Source organism: Micrasema longulum, unplaced genomic scaffold, assembly GCF_059751315.1.
Source record: "Micrasema longulum isolate JH-2025_06_02 unplaced genomic scaffold, ASM5975131v1 h1tg001236l, whole genome shotgun sequence".
Classification (NCBI taxonomy): Eukaryota; Metazoa; Arthropoda; class Insecta; order Trichoptera; family Brachycentridae; genus Micrasema; species Micrasema longulum.
The window spans coordinates 67,084-91,061 of record NW_028278423.1 but is presented as its reverse complement, the minus strand read 5'-3'; the positions used below and the strand labels follow the sequence as shown (position 1 = coordinate 91,061).

Below are 23,978 nucleotides of genomic sequence, written 5' to 3'. Positions count from 1 at the left end.
GAAAAACAATAATAAAACAAAAAACCTGAACATAGTATAAAAAATATAGATACATGAAATAAAATCAGCAGAAAATACGGAAATAATAAAGAAAAATTAAATAATAAATTATAACATAGGTATGCAGCAAATTAACAATAAATAACAGGTTTAAATAAAAAAGTATTGAAGTAACAGAGGCGATGTGCAAGTATCATAGCATAAACAGTAAAACAAGTATAACACTTACACAGTACACTTTTATAATTTAAAAAGAAGTGATTAAAAAGTAATCATTTTAATTAGTATAAAGATAAATTAAATACATCTAAGTTTCTATGTTTGTTTGCTAACATGTGGAACCGTGGAATAGGAATAGAGTATTTGGCATAGTTTGAAATCAACAGCAAAATAAGTATTTTGTCTCGTCTAAAGTTGTCTCACATAAAAATTCACACAATTTAAAAGTTCGGGACTGTCAAGAACATTATTTAATAACTTAAAAAGCAGCAATGAATCAGAAATTTCTCTTCTATCACTAATATATATTAATTTTAACTGCTTCATTAAACATTTATAGTTAAGCTCTTCAATTGGAATGTTTAATTTGAAATTTATAAATCTTATAAACTTGTGTTGGACCTTCTCCATTAGTACGTGCTTCCACTTTCCATTATGTTGTATCCCAACTCAATACAGGGCCCTTAGCCTCATAGAGCTAAGGATACGTTATTATTGTATTTTTTGTAATATTTGTGTATTTGTATGTATAAAATATAGCAGCAGGGGAAGTATTACCGATAAGGCGTAGTTATAAACTTTAATCAGAATCAGCATGTAAGGCATAGGTTCAGACTATCAGTAGGGTCGCAGTGATCCTTCTATGCAGGCCAGATAAATCATATCGAATCGATGCAACATCGTTTGCTAAGAAAAGCGACATGGACGATTGGCCTCGAGAGGAGAGACTACACTTACGGAGAAATGGAGTCGATGTTAAAAATCTCAAGTCTACAAAAACGTAAAAATAACATTGACTCCATATTTATGTTTAATTTGCTGAATGTCTTAATTGATGTACCATCGTTACTGGAACAGGTGGCATTCAATGTTCCGATCCGCCGGTTGCGACATAATAATGTGCTGTTCCTCGATCAACACAGCACAAACCAAGGCTTGCATGTACCAATGTCCCGATGGTGTCGTATTGTTAACTCGAGACAAGATCTGGACTTTTTTGGATTAAGTCTTTAGAGTTTTAAAAATTCACTAAGATAGACCGGATCTTGTCTTGAGGTAGTAATTTTTATTTTTTTTGTCCTAGCTTTAATTTTATTTAGTTGTATTTTATTTTATTAGTGCCTGTATTTATTTTAAGAAATTGTATTTACCATCGTTAGAATGGACTGCATAAGTCCGTCAAATAAATAAATATCTTGCTAGAGGGTGTGATTCTATAAAATGCTGCGAACGCCCAGTCGGCCACACTACTGACTAGTCTGGCTCGTTAGCGTCTGCGTCGCGAACCCTGGGCAATGGGATCACACTCATTCTTCTTTCAAAAGCTGCAATGATTCCCTCAATATTCTTTGTCAACCCAGGTTTCGGAAGCATATGTCATGATTGGTTTAGTCAGAGTTTTGTACGGTATTATTTTAAGATTTTTTCGTTTGGACATTAATTGTTTCTCAAGCGCGTAGTAGCAACGGTTGGCAGACATTATTCTTCTCTTGACTTCTTCCTGTGTATTGTTGTCATTGGTGACTGTGGAACCTGGGTAAACGGCTTGATCACCTCAAATATGTTGTTTCCTGGTATGAAAGTGTGGGGGATAATGCCGAGGGTTTGGGAGGCAATCATACATTTTGTTTTTTCCTCATTAATGATGAGCCTCTATTTTTCTTGAAGTTAGTTCAAGCGCTATGAACGCTTCACGGTTGGCAATACTAACCATGGAACCACAACTGGATTTATATAATACAAAAAATTCACCCATAGCGGGTACAAAAATAACTTTTTCAGTATTGATAAATCAAACCCAGTATTTGTCTACAAATTTAAACAAACTGAACTATATTCTTTATTTTGCCCGAATACAATCAGTTAGGGTGTGTCATTTTGCATTTTTTTTTATTTTTACTTTTGATCTTTTTTATTCTTCTCCTCTCTTCTCGACCCCTCCACATCCCTCCACGACCCTGTTTCTATCCTTATTTGCGCAATAACATACGCGCAGCTCGTCAGATCACAGATCACAGAACAGTAGGTCCAAGAGATCTATCCAATCTCTGATCTATCCGTGGCGGTTACCTTACACTGCACTGGTCCCTTCATTTTGATTCACTAGTTTTGTAAGCATTGCGTATTTTTTAATGTTTCAACTTATTTTTTGAGCGATAACTTCGATCGCTTACTTAAATGAAATTCGTCAATATGTCTTCTAAAAAAGGATATGAGACTCGTTACAAAAAACTACTTTTTAAACTAAACTACTAACGAAATGAAGAGTTCATATTTACCAACTAATGAAGATGTCTTCGGATACTACAAATGAGTGAGACATCAAATGAATTTTCTTTGTTGCAAGAACCACCGACGTCAGAAATTTATTTAAGAGTTTCTATAAAAATAATTGAAATATGGAAAAGAGTCTCCGTTTCTTATACCCGTCTGCAAAGACAAAACTTAAGTTAAGGAAAGTACATTATATTGTCTTCACCTTCGGGCTATTATCTGCATATGAGATTAGAATGTACTTTCTTCACGTTAAATTTTGTCTCTGCATACGGGTATATGTAGGTGTGAGAATCAAACAAATGATGTAGTTTTTATTGAAATGGTATCTAAATTTTTTTTTAAATCAGCCAACATTAATTAAAAGTATAAGGTATTTATAGAACGAAGTACAGCCTTTTATTTAAAAAATCAAAAACTCTTTGATGTTGCCTCGTGTAAATGCACAAAATTGACTGTTTATAGACGCAGTAAGAATATATCTGTCCCCCTGATAGAACGGTATTTTCTTGAAGATTAACGAACTTTCCAAAAAATGATTATTGGTGGTGGTAAGAGGAAAAAAATATAATCAAATAATTTTTCAATCTCTTCAGTTTTTTGCATCTTTCTGATTGTTCTTCAGATGATAGGAGAAAAGTACTGCTTGAAGATTTTGTTTCGTCAACTTACAGTCATGTACGAGAATATGATAAAAATCCAAACTAAATCAATATTGATAAACTTTCTCGGATAACTGATAGTTACAAGGTTTCATACAGCGAAACAGTTGCGATTGCATCTGCTACCTTACAACCTGTAAACTCTTGTTTCAAGAAATAATATTTCTTGTTAATCAAACACAGTATTTGTCTATAAATCTGTACACTCTGCACTGTATTCTTAATTTCGCCGGATACGGACAATACACCGTTAGCAATACTACACATATAGCGTGTGTGAACTGCTTGTTGCCTAGGATAAGGCGCCAAATAATTTATTAATAAAAAGAGATATTTTGAATTTATTGTGTTGGGTGTAAACATAAGTTTTGTCAGATTTTCTCAATGAAAATAACAAGAAAACACAACAAAAAAATACAAAAAATGTGTCAATAATGTATTATTCTTTACATCAAATTAGTAAATAATGTATTATTTTATAATATTTAGCAGCAAAATTTATCAACAACGTATTCTTCTTTAATATTTTACAACTAATAAGTTAGAATTTTTTGTATCTTCACCGTAAACTGCGCAAATATTGCGAGCAGCTTGGTAGCTTTATTCCATGGATAAAACGCAAACAGAAGGGGGTGTCGAAAATGCTCACTATCGTCTTCTTGACAAATTAGGTAAATTTATAAATGTAATGTACAAGCAAACATAATATCTTGTGGAGCAACAAATTTTCTTTCGTATGAAGTATATATAACCTTTACCATTTTGTTTTATTTTTGATGCTCATTTTTAAATTAAGAAAAAATCGGACGTTACTTATGTCAGCACCTAATATTGTGTAATCATCTCCCATCCGCCATCGAAGATGTTACTACAGTATCTCGTAAATCACGTCTGAAGAAACATCTCTTTTCTCTTTCTTAATATCTCCTTTCCTCTTTTTTCCTTTTTCCCATTGAGGAATAGTATTGATTTAAGGTCATTTGTATACAAATACAGTTATTTACATTTTTATATATCATTAGCTTTTTTATTTTTATTTTCTATTGAATATGTCTTGTAACTTGAATTATAAAAATAAAACTTTTATTTTACGAGTTGGTCGGAAGAAATTGCCATTTGACAATAAGCCCGCCGATGTATTGGGTCTATAACTTAAAAACCGGAATTTGACACTAGATATCAACACTTGTGTATGCGCTGTAGCAAATCATTGACAAACATAGTCATTTTGAAGCTCTATTCATAAGCTGTCAAAATCAGTCAACAGTGTTTGATTTGCTTGTGCGCGTCATATTATTTTTCAACCGTGGAAAATTCTGAAAATTTGTGAAAAAAACGGCATTTGCGGGAAGTTTTTCTGAGTCACTTTTTTTTAAAGAAAACTGCAGCAAAAAGTCATTATTTGCTCGTGGAATTGTTGGCGAACATGCTCTTGCAAAATCATGGTGTTTCGAGTGGGTTCAACGCTTTAATAGTGGCCATTTTGATATCAAAGACAAAGAGCGACCTGGACAGCCAAAAAAGTAAAAGTATCCCATATATAGAAAACCATAACAGTCGAGGGACTTTAAGAGACTATTAGAGCTAAAAATGCTAAATTTTTCGCCAATAAGTGGCTAAACGTAGCTAGCCAAATAATATTGTAAAATGCATGGTGTTGACAATATGGGTGATCATCGATCAGCCGTTTTACAATACGAAACCTTTTTGTAATTTGGACAGCCAATATGTATAATGTTTTTTTTATACATCTTCTTCTTCTTCATGTCGGGTCCCCCCGACGTTGACGATCACTTGGGAGAAAGCTTACCTATCCTGAGCAGTGCGAAACAGCTCCTCCACAGTTCTATTTCGAGCCGGGAGATTCTTCGCACCCCTGGTCTATTTAAGGACCGCCCGGGACTCGGGGCCATTGTTTGGTTTCTCTTCATAGTGATATCCTGGGAATTATTGACCGAAGTGGTTTCCCGTTGCCTTCTTCGGTGGAATTTTCTGTCGGGGTTACCTACCCTTAGCTGGAGGGGTCCCGTTTTATAGCGCCGGACACTCGCCATTCATCCTGTCCCTATCTGCTATGAGTGGCCACATTGCCCAGGGCTCGCGGGGCCAAAGAGACCACTCATGGACGCTAGGGAGTAGGACTATTGGTAGTGTTGCTGATGGAATGCAACTGCGGCATTACACGACATTTTATATGTACATATTTTCCAGCAAAATATGCACCACCGCGGCCCTACCAAAATTTGAGCCCCATACATACATATACATATAGTTATTCCGTGTCCGAGCGGATAAAGAATACCGTTATTATTTATTTATTTTTACATTGCATTTGACGGATTTTTGCTACATAGCAATTTCTTCCAACCAAATTTAATAGAAAAAATATTCACGGTCAATAATAATAGGTATTGTAAATTGTATGAAAGGCGTTGAAGTCACAAAACAATGATAATAGTAATCTTAGTTGATATTATAAAAATTATATTCGAAACACTAACTGTGTGGTTATTAATAAAACTAATGTAAAAGGCCCTCAAAATTAAATATTTAGGTGTATCATAAGAACGCAAATATTTATTTAAAAATATATATATCAAATATCCGTCATAAACTCACAGTTAAAGGGGCAATGAAGTAGTAGAGTTAAATAAAATTAAAATCGTGATTTATTCATCATTATCATTCCCTTTCAGCACCGAATGGTGCATAGGGCACTGCATTGGTATACCAATCGCAGCGATTTATTCAAAGGTATTAAATTTAGTAAAATATTAAGTATGTTATTTGCAACAACTACAGGGTACAGGAAACCAAAATGAACATAAACAATAGTATAAGCAGACTACAAAGACAAGAAAATAAAATATCAAACTTAGTATACTCGTATGACATCCCTTATCTAACAGAAACTAAAATACTCTTCAAACAATTAAATATAACTGAACTCTTTCAACTAGAATCCTTCAAATTAATTCATAAATACGCCACTGATATAATTGTAGATAAAGAACTAAAACTTTTTTTTTTTAATGTAGTAAACACGGATACAATACAAAAATATCCGAACTATGTCACATACAACATTTTAAAACGAGACAAGGACACTCGAGTCCAATAAATCAGGAACTAAAATTTTCAATTAAAATTTTCTTAAAAGACTGTGCTACGAAATTTGTTTACACGTTGTGCTGTAACCTCGTATTACCCACAAGCAAAAGACAGAATATTCAAATCCAGCATAGTTACACAAATTTTACTTTTTAAATCCAATATGAAAATGTCTGTTTGAAGATTACAAAAAATACAACTTTATCAAGTCTCATGTCATATGTAGACTCGTGTTACGCCATAAAGAATAAAAAAATATTTTGTTAAAGGGATGTAATCCGCAAGGGTTTGTCGGCCTCGTAGTGTAATGGTCAGCGCGTTGCCTGCCATGCAAGAGGTCTCGGGTTCGATTCCCGACATGGTTTAAATGCAATATTTATTTAAAAAGGTGTTTTTACACCAGAATATTTCATAGTCCCTGGACTGGTATCTGTAGCGTAAGACTGATCATCTTACTTTCTGCGATTGGTGTACCAATGCAGTGCTCTATACACCATTAGGCACGGAAAGGGAATGATAATGATTCATCCGTAAGGGTTCATAAATGAATTTAAAATTTTAAATGAATAAAAATATCGAGATACGCTATATTCGGTGTTCTAAAGCAACCTTAATTATTTAGTTCTTGATCGTTTACTTTATATTATGAACACTCGACTAACTTACTACTCTGCTAATATATGTTTTTTTTTTATTTGAATCATTGTTATAAACTATCAAATTATTTCAAACATAAAATTCATAAATAGGGTTTGAAATTACAACCGTCTATGCGCTCTGTAGCTGCAGGGTGTGTTGTAATCCTACTCTTATTTGTAAAAGATTTTGAAAAAATTATCAGAAAACCCGAAATTCAATTTTTAAATAATGTAAATAGGGGTTAGGATTCATACCGTCCATGCGCTTTGTAGCTGCAAGACATGCTGTAATATAGCTATTAAATTAAATTATACCTATCTGTTATTAAATTAAATTATAATTGCCTGAAGAACATGAATCCCAACCGTCAATGCGCTATGTAGCTGCAAAACGTGTTAGGATATTTATTGTACAGCGCCCTCGAGGTGTGAAAATGGCACTATATAAATTATCCGCAATAATAATAATAACGTATGTATGATCAAATATGTATGATAAGTGTGAGCAAGTGATTTACGGCTTAAAAAAGATAGGGAAATTTACTGACAAAAATGATAATCCAGTATTGGAAAAACCAGTAATAAAATATCAATTCGGTACACCAACATTTAAAAATGATTTCGTATACAATACAAACACATTTTTAAAGGAAATAAATCATTTGGATATTTTATTATATGATTTGCTGATAAGGAGATAAATGTTTAACATGAAAATAATATTATGGTTCCGTCCGTCAAGTTAGTGTGAATTTAAATTATTAGAATAAAACTGTATTATTTTGTTTCATATATATTTTTTATTACCTATGGATAATTTATGCATCTCATTTTTTGTTAAAATCACCTCAAGGGCAGAACAATGAGGAAGTTCAGAGCTTTGGGAAATTGGATATAAAAAAGGTTTTCTTAAACGCGGTGAAAATTAGAGCATTCTGTTGTACGGCGAAGTTTCTCAAAAATGCATGATGAAAATAAGATAAATTAATCATCATCATTTCATCAAAAATACATGAATATATCTATGTCTATATAGATTTTTCTAATATGATACACAAATTTACAAAATACCTAACATTGCGACTGCACGGGGTCTTAATTCGCTTTAGCGTCGAAAAACACCTTCACTCTCAACTGCCGTCATCGTAATTCCACAAATAAACATTATCAGTACATTTAACTTTTAAAACACTAACGAATTAATAAAAATGTACAGGATTTAAATTTTACCAATCAATATGAGTTTAGTGCATACGAAACAGGACAAACACCAGGTAATTGAACACGCGCAAGAAACAATGTAATATTATAATTATATAAATTCACAAAGCTCAGTTCAAGCTTGTAAAAAGGGATGAAAAAATATAACCTTATGTTAATCCTTTCCATTAATAATTCGTCCTTGTGTAAGTATGTAAAAAATACATATGAATTTATTTATAATCGCATCTCTTCCAGTCTAGACCAATGCCAATATCATATTATTATTATCAATCTTATTCTTATCTTCCTTGTTTCATATTGTTATCTCCCGGGACAATGCCCGCGATCTGACTAATTTTGGGAGAAATGTTCCAATTTTCATGTACGCACGGAACATTTCATCTTTTTCTTTCTCATGAGAAAATCTAGAGATAAGATATTAGCTTTGAGACATTTACAGAAATGACCCGCGCATTCGACATAACATGAATATTTGACGGCACACGTGCTTTAATAGTATTTTAGATAACATCTTTAAAATCATGAAGATTAATAGGTCCTTATCAGGCGCGTTCCGTCCATAGATACTGTGGATGCGGCGCATCTTAAAAAAATAAAAACGCAACGCAAATTAAAAAATAATGTGAATTTTACAAAAAAACACAAATACGAAATAAAACCTTCAAATATGTATTCCTAAAATTCTCACTGAGAACGTTCGGGTGCACGCGATTCAAACAATATCTTCAGTATACATACTTAGCTACATATGCGTATTTCCTATATCAACGTACGTACTGAATACCTAGGTAACTTGTTCTTGATATTATTTATTGTATACGCGGGATGCTGCTTGTCGAGTTGCGTCTAGTTTCCATAGCAATTGTCCAAATTTTCGGGCATGCGCTTTAGGTTCATAAGGTTTTAGATTTCTCTTTCGAGGCTCGGAGAGAGAAGAAGCATCCAAATTGTATAATGCAAAGAAAAAACGACTCTAAAAACGTTTATCATAAATTAAAAAGTAGCGCATTATTGACACTTGGCCCAAATTTAAGGACGATTGTCTCGTGTCTTGTTTAAGGTGTTTTAAAGTTTATATTGTTATTTTTTTTTACACCTACTGGGACCGTCCTGGAAGATCATCGATGGCGATCTTTCAGCTTTGTTCGGCGGAACTAAGGGACGCGAAATTAACATTGGAGGGGACAAGAGTGCTGGCTAATGATAAGGTCTCCTGGAGCCGTCTGGTGATGTCCGCACGCTCCACTAAGGAGTGGAAAAAGATGAAGAAATTCAGAAAATTTACAGCTTCACTTCTAGATGCACCTGTGCTCCGTCAATTTATTGATTGTCAACTATTAATTATTATATGATTACTCTAATGGACAACTTATATAGCGTATTAAATTCTAAATAAACCTACTAAAATAAGGAACATGATGGTTTTTTGTCAGCATCCTTGCTGATAAAAGTCACCGCACGCGCCTAGTCCTTATATATTTAAATGAATGTTTTTTTTTTAAATATTACAAAACCTAATTGCATTATATTATATAGTTTCTTTATAATGTATTTTCGGTAAATTATTTTAATTAGTGGCATATTTTGGGGGGTCATTGACCTAATGGACAGTAGAAAGCCGCCACTGAATAAAAGTTAACTACCATAAAACGTCACAAGCTTTAGTCAACAACTGTTGAGAATAACCAATCAATTATGTATTTTGATATTTTTCCGGATTTCGAGAAGCCATTTTTGGCGTGTTTTCATGCGTAGGGTTCACTTTTCGAATGTCGGGACAACTCACCGATGACAAGTAGTGACGTCACGGGCGGAGTAATTTCATAATTACGTAACTCCAAATAATCATAGCGATTATAATTCGATGTATAAAAATAAAAATATTTTTTTTTGGCTTGTTAGACAGTCTATTAACAAATAAATAAAAACCTTTCTTATCCCCAACACGTCTTGCAACCATATTACGCATATACGAGTTCGTTCAGAAATCTAAATTCATTAACAGATAGAAGCTAGATTATACCACGTTTTGCAGTTACAGAGCGCATGATCGGAATAAAATCTAGCCCCGTTTACATGATTTAAAAAATGATTTTCCACTGCTTTTATTTTTTTTAAATCGTCTTCAAAAGAGAACTATATTACAAAGCGTTCAGCAGCTACAGAGTGCGTGGACAGTAGGAATTTTAATGTAATTCGAATTAAAATATGAAAACATTCGATGACATTTACTCAGTAAAACAAATTGACAAACATTTTTCTGCTACAAAGCGCATCGACGAGTAGAATTCTAGCAACCTAAAATGAGTTTCAATAAAAAATATCCATTAAACTGAGTTTGTGCTAGAAAGTTTTTCAAGTGTTCATAATAAAATGTAAAAGCTGCCCATCTCAACCCAACCGTTTGGTTAATCTCTGTTGTTTAATTCTTCTTGCCAAGTTTAATTTTATCGTCTAAATATACGTATTTATTTATCACCTCTATAGGTCTATACATACATATCCTTACAAGAGTAGGTGCGATAATTTAAGATTTATTAAAGTTCATGCGTAATACCACTTCTTCAGAAGCTAAATAAGGCTCTTTTAGCATTAGAGATATTTGCTCAGCATCCCCACTTATCAAGACCATCATCAGCAAACCGTAGGTGATAAGGGTGCTGTCTATCCAACCGAGCTCTTTGAATATATAGTCAAGGGTCATGGTAAATAGTTCTCGGAATATCGTGTCTTCTTATTGGACTCCTTTTTATATAGATAACATTTTTCTTATATAATTTCCCCAGTGGTTTTTCGCTAATAACTTATTTAACTCTTAAAGCCCTCTGGCTCAAAAAATACGTACGTGTCAGTGTTGGGTCAAATAAGACTCAGTTTTAAATGTCACCTTTTAGACATTTTTGTGGGTTTTATAATTTAAAAAAAATACCTAATTATGCTCTAAATCGTAAAAATATGTGTTGTATAGTTTTTTTGTACATTTTTTCATGATTTAGCTAAAGAAAATTATATATAAAAAAATATTTTCATATAACTGATAATTTAAAATACTATTGGGTTTTTTTAGACTCATCTCCGGTAGGTAAAAGTTAAGAACAGTTGTGTTACAACATCAAAAAAGGTGCATAATATTGATAAGGAAGAGATGCATAGGAATTATGATGGGTAAGGAGTTTACAATTTAAAATATATTAATGGTTGGAAACAAAGAAAAACTGTTTTTAAATATATTTTTTAATCAGATTTACAAAACAATAATAATGAATAAAACGTGTATGTACTTAATATTAAATTAAACTAAATTCAATTTTCAAATATTATTATGTAACAATTGTAACCTTCGGTGATATGTTTTTTTAGTATCCTTTGCAGATAATGTTTAGTAATAAAGATAGATGTTTTTTGTAGAAATTTTTTTTGACGCTGTAACGCTTTCCGAAACGTCTGCTAGAAAAAGTCTTTATGCACGGCAAATAACCCAGAACAACACCACAAAAATCTGAGCTTTTAAGTTTGATTGAGACTCTGCAGACTTCTCTCAATCGACAATATTAATCAATATCAATCTGATACTAAGTGAAGGGGTCAACACTGTTCTGGCATCGAGACAACACTATAACGTAGGCAAAAAGGTCCATAACCTTTTGCCAGAATCGTGGAAAGACGGGAGTGTTGTCAAGTTACGGAAGGTGTTGACCTCGCTCTTTCATGACATTGGTCGTAGGGAGTCAGAAAAGTTGATGCATGCCACGGATTGGAGAACCTTACTGGATGTCAAAAATAAAATATAAAAAATAAAGAATAATTTAAAAAATATATATTTATAGATGACAACCATGAAGTTTCGCATAAATAAATTGTCTATGTTTTTATGAATGTATGTATGTGTATGCGCATGCGTGTATGTACGTGTGTGTGTATGTACATATGTATATATGTGTATATTTATTTATACATGTGTGTATATATGTGTATGTCTGTATGTATATGAATCAAAATGTGTATCCGAATAAGTATATATTGTGTTTGTCTGTGCTCTATATTAATTTGTTAAGTATTATAATATATTAAAATGTAATTGCCTAGCTTGGAACGGGGTATGTACCCTTGTTAGCTGGGCAAAGTGAATATGGAATTGTATTTTGATAATAAGTGTGAATAAATAAATAAATAAATAAATAAATAAATAAATTTGAATCTGAATGATTCAACCGGTTCAACTTATTTCAAATGTCACATCAACGTCCCAAATGCGATAACAGCAAGTTTAAAAATCAATATGATACACACTAATTAATAATAATCATGTTTGATTTACGCTTTAATGCTCTTTCATAATCCACTCGGTCTAATAATTATTTTGACAGTGAACGTACTGCATTATTTAGTTTATATCATAGATAAATTTATCATCAAAAGTATTAATCGTTTTACATTAAACACGTGAGATAAGCAGAAAATAATTTTTATTTATGTATAAAAGGTAACCAAAACAATGCATTAGTATCAGTTTTCCTTCATTTCTAAAAAGGATTCTACCGTGAGTATAAAAATATAATTTACCCACCTAATAATTTTGGTTCAATATTGAAAGGAATTGCACAGAAACATATAAATAAGATAATGTACAAAAAACTTCGACTGAATTATACGTAGAGAGTAGACTCCTTAGTTTTAGAAAATTATATTTATTCCAGTGCCTGAAATATGTTCACTTAAATAGAGAATTATTTCAATCGTATTAGCAATAGATCCGATAGTGTACGGTCAGTTCCAGGATGCAGAATTAAGTTTGCACAGAGGCACTCCTTACATGTTGGTCCAAGATCCTTCAATCTTCTAACCAAGGAACTACAAAACATTAAATCACTAAAACAGTTTAAAGTAGGTATGAGGTCTTGGATTAGCATGGAAGGAACAGATCGACACCTTTTTACAAAAAATAAAATGCACACTGCAAATAAATCCTGTTTTCATAATAAGAGCATATGTTACTTTTGTTTTTCTTTTCTTTTCGTGGTCATGTCATGCCGTATTTAAATGCTATAAACTTGTTGATAATTAAAACAGGAACGGCCCACGCTGAGACGCTGAAGTCTTTGTGGGCATTTTTTCCAATTTATGTTATAGCTTAATTTTAAGATGTATTTTTTTAAAGTGTATTTTTGTAATTATTCTATGTAAATATATGTCTGTAAAAATAAACAAATAAAAAAGGAAACAAATGTAAGATATTTTCTCTTTAAAATAGCTGAAACAAAATATATTGAACGTAGCTAAATCCTTGTATCACACAACCAAAAACAAGCACTTAGACCTGTCCAGGCGTGTTTATAACTAATAAATATATTTTACTTGCAAAAAACTACCAACAATTTTTTCCATAATATACCTAAGTAATTCAAAAAATTATTTCTTATTTTTAGACAATCATAAATAAAAGCTAAATTGTAATTAAATATGTGTTCGGGAATTCATTAGTGCACCCTCCTCACCGATTGATTTTAAAGCTTCGTTTACGGGAACTCAAAACGCTTTTTCCCAATACAGGTTTATCTTAAAGCATAATCTCTTTCTAGATTCAAGATAAAATTCCTGGTTGCAATCGTCGCCGTAATGGCAGTGGCTCACAGCCACCCACTCGCCGGAACCTTCGACATTCCACAAGGTCCACAAATATTCCCCATCTATCCTTCAGAATCTCCAGAAGCACCCAAAGCGGCCAGCCCTCTGGTCCAGATCGTCGTGAACGTCCAAAGCGACAAGGCTTCAGACTCCCAAAGTGGAGGACCTATCACCCTCGTCCCAGAAGAAATCACAAACCCCATTGCTATCATTCCCGGGGATTTGACCAAGCCCGTGATCAACGCTCCAGAAGGCATCACTAAACCCGTCATTATTGCACCAGAAGGCATCACGAAACCCGTCATCGTCGCCCCAGAAGGCATCACCTAGCCCGTCATTATAGCACCAGAAGGCATCACTAAACCCATCATCATGGTCCCAGAGGGTATCACTAAGCCTGTCATCATGGCCCCAGAAGGCATCACCAAGCCCGTCATTATAGCACCAGAAGGCATCACTAAACCCGTCATCATGGCCCCAGAGGGTATCACTAAGCCTGTCATCATGGCCCCAGAAGGCATCACCAAGCCTGCTCCAGAACCAGAATTCATTGCTCTGACCCGTTAAATTTTTTTAACCAGATACCGACACTTAATTTATAAATGACTTAACAATAACTAATAAAGTATATTTAAGCATCATAATTCAATATTTTTTTATTAAAACTCCTTCATAATCTTTCAACTAAATTTAAACTTTAGTGAGTAAGCGGGAATTACCATCTCTTGTCTAATATTTATTTTGTATTCTAAAATATTGTACATAACTTACATACCCCAAGTCCCCGAGTGATCAAAAAAAGGTTTCATGTGATGGAGTGTTCAGGTTGCATTACATAAAAAAAAATATCAAACAAAAATCATTTACCTAAAATTTATTAAAAATACTTAGATATTTAGGAAGACCGAGAAATACCAATGAGCCAGAGAAAATTACCAACCTAGTTTCTTTCATTATAATAACTATTCTTTAGGACAATTTATACCCGCTATTTTCGTAAAAATCACGTCAAGGGCCTTATACAATACGCATCCCAAGATGTCAAATTAGAAGCAATAATAATTGAAAAATTGATGCCCGAGAAGCCATTTTTAAGTCAAATTAATAAACAAAATCTCCAAAAGAGATCACAAGACCAGGGTCCGCAATACTCGTAATAATTGAAATAACACTTGAGAGTCCCTATACAGATATCTACTAAAGAAATATTCCACAAATCATAACTTATGATACTAAAGCAATTATACGCTAAAACAATACTCGCTTTCAGATTTAAACACTATTCTTACTAAAATGAAAGACATAGCCCCAACAATACAATCACTAGATCCTCAACACAAAGACAACTTAAACAAAATAAAACTAATACCACTTTCGGACAAAAGGATTATTATGCAATCTTAATCTGTAACCTACTCCCACTGTCTATTAAAATAATTAGAAATGAGAAAATGTTCAAAAAGGCTATAAAAAATGGATATTGGAGCTGGGTAGAAGTAAAATGGATTGTCCTCGGTACAGTGAGGTGAGGTCCAGTGATGTCACATTATTTTTATCACTAAGCTCTCAAGAACAAAAACTATTTTCAAGAAAGGAGTTAAGGACTGGATTTTCTTTAGTTGGAGGGATTTGATTGGGAAACTCCTTGGTGATTTTCCGAAGGTTTGAGTTTATTGTTTACCATATTGATGTACCATATATACGTTATTTTTAAAATTATTTTTCATGTTCCTGATACTATATTTGTGGTGATATACTCATGTGTTTGTGTCAACTAATTGCTCGTCCCATTTCAACACAGGACTTCTAGTCTCATGGAGTTGGGACTTATGTCTCAAATAATGTACAATAAACTTATGTATGTAAATAAATAAATCTTTGTTTATAATGGAAAAAAATAGATAAATAAATAATACTTTTACCTTCTTTTACATTAATCACTTTTTAAAAATAAATTTACATTACTTTTTAAATTTATATAATTCGATTTACTTTTTTCTTTGTAAAGGAAAAATAAGTAACCAGCTGACAAGCCGGTTTCGCGGTTAAGTGGGTTTCATTATTTTTTCTTACATATTTTATGTTCATGTTAACCTTTTCAGTTAATTTTTTTTAAATACGTACAAAGTAAAATTAAGTTTTCTGAGCGAAAAATAGAATATGGATACGAATTTTTCCTAAACATGTTTTTTTCCAGGTTACCGACAAAAATACATTAAATTTAAATCAAATATCGATTTGATTTTATACCATCTTGAAATGCACCGATTTTTTTCTTATTACGGATCGCTTTTTTAGTTTCTAATATTTCCATGTTGTCTTATTTTAATTTTTTCTTTTCAACATGAAGAACGTTTAATCGAGTATCTTTAATCGAGTATATTATGATTTTTTCTATCAGACGGTTTGCAAATTCAGAAAAAATGTTATTATTTAGGCACCTTAAGTGTTCATAATAAGAAAAAAAAGTATAAACAATCTTTTTTTTAGTCCACTCCTGTCAAGTTTTAAAGATCGTATCCATATCATTTTAATTCTAAATTAAATTACTGCTATTGCTCTTGTAAATATGGTAATTGTCCCATATTTACAAGAGCAACATGATAAAAAGACTTGATTTTTTAGCTCCATATGTTTCGATGTCCAACGATGTTCGATTTCGATAAATTATATATATTTCCTACATTACTTTATCTATTGTTAATAATAAGAAAGTTAATCTATTTTTTTGAGTATCGTATTATCGGCGCTATGATTTTTCAAAGTTTAGTATATTTGAAATTACTCCGCGTGTGACTTTCAAGTTATCTTCCCCTACTTCTCGGTGAGTTCTGCTGATTGGTCAGCTGACTTACAGTAAACCGAAAATCTATCACAACACTCTTATCATTGGTTGATTCAGAAGAACAGCTGACGTCGTTCAAAGCAGTTCGTTTTCATTATTTTTTTCATACATTTTTAAGAAACTTCGCCGTGCAATTTAACGCTCTAAGTTTTACCACGCGTAAGAATACATTTTTTGTATCCAATTTCCCGTAGGGCTGAACTTCCTCATTGGCGTTTTACTGTAACCTCTTTCAGAGGGGAACGTGGACGTCTGTCATTGAAAAGGCTTATAATCGGTCACTAGTTGGTTTAAGTAAAATAATATAAACATTGCACAAATAACCCTTTAAAGTATTTAGATTACAGTTTTTGGCTTATCCCATAAAAGAAAACTGAACTACTAAAGATATTAATTTTATACGACGCATCAATAATGTTCTTAAAAATTACATGAGCTATCGCCCTGCGAAGACTAAAGGGCCGCATCAGCAAAAAACAATCCAAAAATGACTTATGAATATTTAGACAGTTGTAAAAAGAAGAAAATAAAATTTTTAACGCTATATGGCATTAATTAATAACTTGGGACCAAAAGTTTCCTGTAGAATTGTGTTCATATGGTAATTTTATATCTAAAAAAGTTAAACTACTCGGCATTACATTATCTTTGCCAACCCTACCGATTTTAGGAGCAACCTACTCATCTACCGAATTCGATGGAAATTTAGATTTTTAAACATTTCGTTCAATTTTAAATAATTGGCAATTTTTATGACACAACAGGAGCAACCCTCCCCCGCTCTTGGTTTTTGGGTGCACAACCAACAATCTGGAAAGGATATAATTTTTATAATCTGTAATTTTCTTTAATTAGTTTTTGTTTATGGAATGTTAGTTGCCAATTCTTTAAATTATTTATTAATTTTACTTTTATTTTATTTATAGGTTTGTCATATATTTTTATTGTTTTTAATTTTTACTTTTTTTTTAATGTTTCAAGTATTTTATTTTTGTAATTTTTAATACAATAAAGTGTCATTATTATTTTTTATTATTAATTGACAAATTTCATAAAAGTACATGTAAAATTCTAAACATACATATCTACTTTTACACATCTAGTAAATGTTATCACTGTAACTTTCCAAAAAAAGAGACTAACTCTTGAGCTTGGAGAGTGACTTACACTGTTTTAGTTGTTTATTTATAAGAGTTTATATAATTTTAATACGAGTACATGAAAAGAAAAATAAAAACATAGGATATATATAGAATAAACATAAAACAATAATACATTCATACTAATTAAAATTTAATGTTGGTTTTACACGAGTTCAAAAAATTTCTTTAGATTAACTTTAAATTTATTTATCGATATATTATTTTTAATTGTTTTTAGTTCATATAGGAAGATTATTACAATTTTTTACACCTTTGAAGACAAAGCTATTTTGACCATGACTTGTGTGGAATTTAGTAATGTTATTATTATTTTGGTTTCTGAGTGATTTATTCATCTCAAATTCATTTATTTTTTCTTCTTTATAAATATGTACAATGGAATTTATTTTATAAAGAGTGTCTACTGTATGAACCTTAAGCATTTTATAAAGACTTTCCGTATTGAATGTTGAGAGTTTCTTTACAATTACTTATAAATGAATCTTTGTACTATTTTAAGAGGATTTAATATATTGGCATATGCACCACCCCATCCTACAATACCATATTGTAACAAAGATTGTACAATTGAGTTATAAGCTATTTTTAATTTATTGATTTTTAAAACATTCCTTAATCTAATAAATAAGTATATACATTTTCTAATACGTTTAACTAGTTCACTAAAATGGTCTTTCCATTTTAAGTTTTGGTCTATGTATACGACAAGATAATTCATTTTATCTGTTGTATCAAGTACTGAACATCTTAGATCGCAGTTAGTTTTGTTACAATTGCTTTGATGAATAATTATTTTTACTTCTGAATCATTTTTTTTTGTTATAAAAAAATGGGATGATTTTTGTCTTTTCCGTATTTAAAGATAATATATTTTGTCAAACCATAATTCAAAATATGTATAACGTCATTAGCTACTAAATTTGCTGAGTTTCAGTTAACTCCTTCAACTAAAACAACCATATCATCGGCATATGATTTTTTTTTTAAATTTAAATTTTGACAAAATATGTCATTGACATAGAGAATAAATAAAAATTATTATTATTATAGTGTATATATAGTAGGTATATGAATACATAATATATGTAGCTTTAGAACAGGTATTTTGTATCTAAGGAAGCTGCTAGGGAGCTGCATACTTTTGGCGTTTGTGGGAGATTTATTTTATTATTATTATTTTTTTTTATTGAATATTTTTTTTTTTACAAAATACATTTTTGAAATACAAAATAGGTAAATATACAGAACATCTTATATATAACGTTTCTACCTCTCTAATAAAGTAGATACTTGTGTTTAGAGAGGGAGTTCGTATCACATTTTTTATTTTTTTTTTATAAACAAAGTAAATTAAAACAAAGTAAATTAAAATTAAAATTAAAAACAAACAAGGTAAATTAAAAATAAACATTCTTTGGTATGGAGTCTAGGAAGGGGTGAGTCTTAAATAATTTTTAATTTTAGTTTTAAAAGTTTGATAATTTTTTACAGATTTTAAGTTTTCCGGAAGTTTATTAAAGTTTTTTTTACCCATGTACGTATAGTGGTTTAACGCTGCTGTTGTTTTACATCTGTGCAAAATTAAATTATTAGAAAATCTAGAGTTACTTTAATTTAATAATTATTTAATCAAAACTATATGGCCACAACCGCAAAAACTGTAAAATACGTATTTCTGAATAATCAACTATAGTAAAGCAAAAAACTTTATATTATTCTAGCAATATACTCGTACAAACATTGTAATCAATTTCCAAATATTCTATGTCAAATTACTAAAAATAATGTTATTTGCAGTTGCGGCCCTGTAGATCTCGCAGTGCGTGTGCACTAAAATGTTGATCAGTAATATTATCAATAAATTTAAAAACAATGGGAAACCGGAATTTGTAATTTGCTGAAGGGATTTGTTTTATTAGCCAATTGTGAAGAAATTATTTTGAAATTAATATCTCTGTCACACGTATTCTAAGATATGTTTAAGGTATATAAAGCATTCGAAATCCAGCAACATCACAGTCTCACTTTTTATTGTACAGCGGTTTCAACAAACTACAGTAAGTTATATTCAAAATTTCAAAATTGTTTGATCATGATAATTCTTACATTTAGTAATGATCTGTGATGATCAAAACAGAAAAACAACTTGATATTTTGGACAAAAAAAAAATCTTACCTCAATATTGGAATGTCGAAACGCTCCACCATTAACAAAAAAGAGAGTCAATGCAGATTAAGATACTACAGGAGTCAGAAGATGGATCTTCTGTAAGATTTGAACCACTAAATCTGCGACATGAAACTGTAAGCGTTAATGTCGTAAATTGCAATCACACAGGAGAGTAATTATTGATCCATTTTGTGGCGTTATAATAAACTGTTTGACGTGTTGTGATAACGAATGATAATTTAAAAAACATTACTTTACATGTATGGGAATATAAAATAATAAATGATAATATATGTATTATTTTTAATTGACATCGACCCACTACAAAATTTTAATTAAAAAAATATTCAATCTATCATTGGACCTTATAAATTTATTTATAGGATCGGCCTGACTAAAAATACAGTAGCTTACAGTAAAAATAAAAAAATGTTTCCTTTTCCAGGCTTAAAATGAAGTTCCTCAGCCTTGTATTTGCCTTCGTGGCAACAAGCCAAGCCGCATTCATCCCAGGAATGATTCCAAACGGTCCAGCTCATATGCTGCCCGGAGAAACTATTCTTGAACAAGGCCCATCCGCTTTCCCAGACTTGCCAATCAACCTCAGCCCGATGCCAATTATGCCCGACCTGCCCATCAACCTGAGCCCGATGCCAGTCCTCCCAGAAGTGGCAATGCCCCTTCCCGCTCTGCCAATTGAAATCAGCCCGATGCCAATCGTCCCAGAAGTGCCATCCATCCTCGCCCCAGCACTCCCCGACTTCGCCCCACCGGCGATCTCTTTCCCGACTGTGGAAGCCGCTCCAGCCCCTAAAGCTGCCACCCCTCTTGTTCAGATCATCCTGAACATCAAAAGCGACATGGCCCCAGAATCCCTTGTTGATACCATCGGCCCAATTGTCTCAGGCATCACTAAGCCCATCGCTATGCTCCCTGAAGAAATCACCCGGCCTATTGCTATTGTTCCCGGAGATCTGACCAGGCCCGTTATTGGAGCCCCAGAAGGCATCACCCGACCAGCTGCCTTCATTCCTAATATTTTCTACCCAGAAAGCGAAAGGCCATCTCTTGACCTTATCCGTTAATCTTCTTGGAAACCTACTGAAAATGAACTCTTGAGAGTATGTCGTTACTTGTCAATGTTATACTGTTACTGTAATATTATAATATAAATTAATAAGCTTCAACAAAACATGTTTTTATTTCAATTATTAAGCTGGCTTTCAAGCCTTGGTATTGCCACCTCCCTCTAAATGTATTTAATTAATTATGATTATTAATTAAAACGAGTTTGCTTACTTAAAACTCTTATTTTTATTTATAAATTGAGCAATAAATTTTTTCTGGAGTATATTACGAAAAACATAATAGAAAGGTTTTACTACTATTTAATAAGAAGTAGTACTGATTTCAAAATGTCAAAAGGAAGAAATTGTTTCTGGAATATATGAAGACCTGTAATAAAATAGGGCTTAAATACCAAAAAATAAAAAATGACGTTGAGTATGAGGAAATGTTCTATATGCCTACGCCAATAACACAAATTAGAACTTATGTACCAGAAAAAAATATTTTATATCAATCTGAAGTCATGTATATGGGATGGAGCCTAAGTACAATACCCATTAACGCATATAAGGGCCTACGTGATTAATCGCAGCGCTAAGCATTTCATACAAAATGGCTGGACGCGAGACTTGTGATCCGGATACGCCTTTTACAACAAAGCGGAAAATAAGTGGTTTTAATAAGTTAAGTGAAAATAAAAAGTTAAAAGCCCAAGGGAAACAATATTGTTCTACTAAAAATGTGATTGTACCAGCAATAAGTCCTCCGAATACTTCGGTAAGCCGATTTGTTTTTAAAAATCTGTTTTGACAAATTTTTGATAAGTTTTAACTAGCGTTCAGAATCTAGGGATGTGCAAACGATGTCTGAGGTGCACGGGGTCAAAGCACGTAGCCTGGGAGGAGAAATCGAGTCAACACGATCACCAAATAGTGAGTGATATTTTCTGCCATTTTTTAAATGAAGAACCGGCTGTCAAAAAATTTATGTTTGTATGGGGAATTCCAAATAATTGTCGGCGAATTTCTTTTTCGAATTGCACGGCGTCTGATATTTCAATTATTTTAGTATAGAAAAATATCGGCTTAAAATACAATCTTTGAGTGAATTACTAAAGTTTTAAGAATAGCGGAGTATTTTATGTTCATTTGCATGATACTTTTCCTTATTTATTCTGAGATTTTAAAAGGATTTTTCTATATTTATTGCTGTAATAAGTGCTAAATTGACCCCGTTATACCAAATTTTACAAATTTTATTCAAACGTTTTAACTAAAATTCATGTATAATTTAGTATGTATTTCATAAATAATTTAGAAGATTAATAGCTTTATAGATTAATTTACAAGAAACATTGGGCATTTTCCTAATTACTCCTGCGAAATTATCAGACAGGTGGGTGAATATTTATTTTTTGGCAAGAAAGCGATAAAAATACGGCTTTTCGAAATGTCAAAAGTGAAATACATATTCACCCAGGTAAATAATTTGTAGTATTGCATTTAGGGTTATTTTTGACAGTCCTCCGTAAAGTTGACTTTTTTTTTCAGTTCACTTGCAAGTGCCAGAATGACTGTAAAAGTCTTCTTTATGATCAAAAACTGCAGTTGCATAAATAATTTTACGAAGCAGGTGACTGGTTGAAGCAAAGTGCATATTTAATGGGATTATTCCATATTTCAAACATTAAAAGACGGAAAAATGGGAAATACAAAAACCCATCAGAAAGCAAAAGGCAGTGTACTGTTTATTACACTGTCCCTAATGACAATGGTCAAGTAGTCAATGTCTGTCGTGCCACTTTTATTGATATATTTGGAGTAAGTATTAAGGTATTCGAGTCCTACTAATAGAGAAAAAAACGCGGAGAGACTATCCTCACCGAAAAAGGGGTAATAAGAAAAAATATCGAAAATTCGATCTTGAAGACGAAAACCAAGTCATTGGGCATGTTAAATTGTTTCCACGACAAGAAAGCCACTATTCACGAGCTAAGACAAGTAATAAATTAATTAAATTTAAAAATAAATAAATTAATTGGCGATATAAAAACCTATAAACTACGCCAATTAGATTACCAAAGCCGGATCACGGACGAAAAAAAAAAGATTTACTCAACATGATCGAGTATATGCCTTCTGAAGAACACAAACAATCTACAAAAATCTTTTCCAGTAGAGAGTTATGATAGATATCTTTTTCCATTGATTAATAATTATTATTTTTAATTTACATACCTACATTATAAATGATGTTTTTTTTGTTCAAAATAATTAGTTTTACGCATCCTTGAATTAAAAATCAGAAATTTTAATGGATGTTGGTGATAGGCCCTATTTTATGTTTTTACGTTAGGCACTTAGGCCTGACTAATGAAATAGCAGTTGGTGTTAAGGCCTTCTCAATTACTTTGTTATTTTATACCCTTTTAAAATAATATTTTACTATATTATTTTCACTAAACTTATTTCTTACACATTTGTACACATTTTAAAGAATTAAAAAATATATGCTGTATACCAAAAAAACTGAGTATATCTTTAAACCCTTGTAACTTTTTTTCACTTTTCTGGTGCTTAGGCCCAATTTTATTACAGGTCTTCATACTATGAAAAACATACGGGAAAGGTTTCACTAACATTTGATAAGAAGTTGAACTGATAGAATGTCAAAAAGAATTAATTGTTTTGCGGTAAAAATACGCAAAATGATTCCTTAATGTTTTAAAAAAAACGTGTATTTTAGTTTGTATATAAACAACTAAAAAAAACATAACAACAATTAAATTTGTTGTTGGAGATCTAGCACCAGCCTTTTCTCTGGTGTTATGTCATTTAATCATTCTGACTGTATATTTTTGTAAAATAATTGAATATAACAAAAAAAACCTAAAAGAACAAATGAAAAATCAATGTTTCCCAAAAAAGACTATCAAAAATATTTTTTGTAATTTAACTAAATTTCTTTAGAAACGATGGA

The 23,978-nt window shown here is 31.9% G+C and overlaps 2 protein-coding genes across 10 annotated transcripts in view; both read left to right on the top strand.

Moving 5' to 3' along the window:
* LOC148276340 (uncharacterized) overlaps window positions 1-23,978 on the top strand; it is a 56,894-nt gene that overhangs the window by 9,431 nt on the left and 23,485 nt on the right. Inside the window, exons 1-2 of one of the 9 annotated variants that reach the window (XM_088234414.1) lie at window positions 19,737-19,818; window positions 20,377-21,123. The exons of 6 other annotated variants lie outside the window; for them this stretch is intronic. In XM_088234414.1, coding sequence (XP_088090540.1) covers window positions 20,384-21,016 — 633 coding nt within the window. In that variant the 5' untranslated portion in view covers window positions 19,737-19,818; window positions 20,377-20,383 and the 3' untranslated portion in view covers window positions 21,017-21,123. Of the gene's footprint in view, window positions 1-19,736; window positions 19,819-20,376; window positions 21,124-21,285; window positions 21,777-23,978 lie in introns of those variants that run through there. 2 more of the 9 variants (XM_088234415.1, XM_088234417.1) reach the window with 2 other exon arrangements.
* LOC148276342 (uncharacterized) lies at window positions 12,655-14,394 on the top strand. Its single transcript, XM_088234422.1, has 2 exons — window positions 12,655-12,668; window positions 13,708-14,394. Exon 2 carries the CDS (start codon window positions 13,745-13,747, stop codon window positions 14,081-14,083), a length of 339 nt encoding a protein of 112 aa, XP_088090548.1. The 5' UTR covers window positions 12,655-12,668; window positions 13,708-13,744; the 3' UTR covers window positions 14,084-14,394.

Excerpts from the sequence above, each read along its gene's own strand:
- LOC148276342 (XM_088234422.1), top strand. The coding sequence starts at position 13,745 with ATGGCAGTGGCTCACAGCCACCCACTCGCCGGAACCTTCGACATTCCA.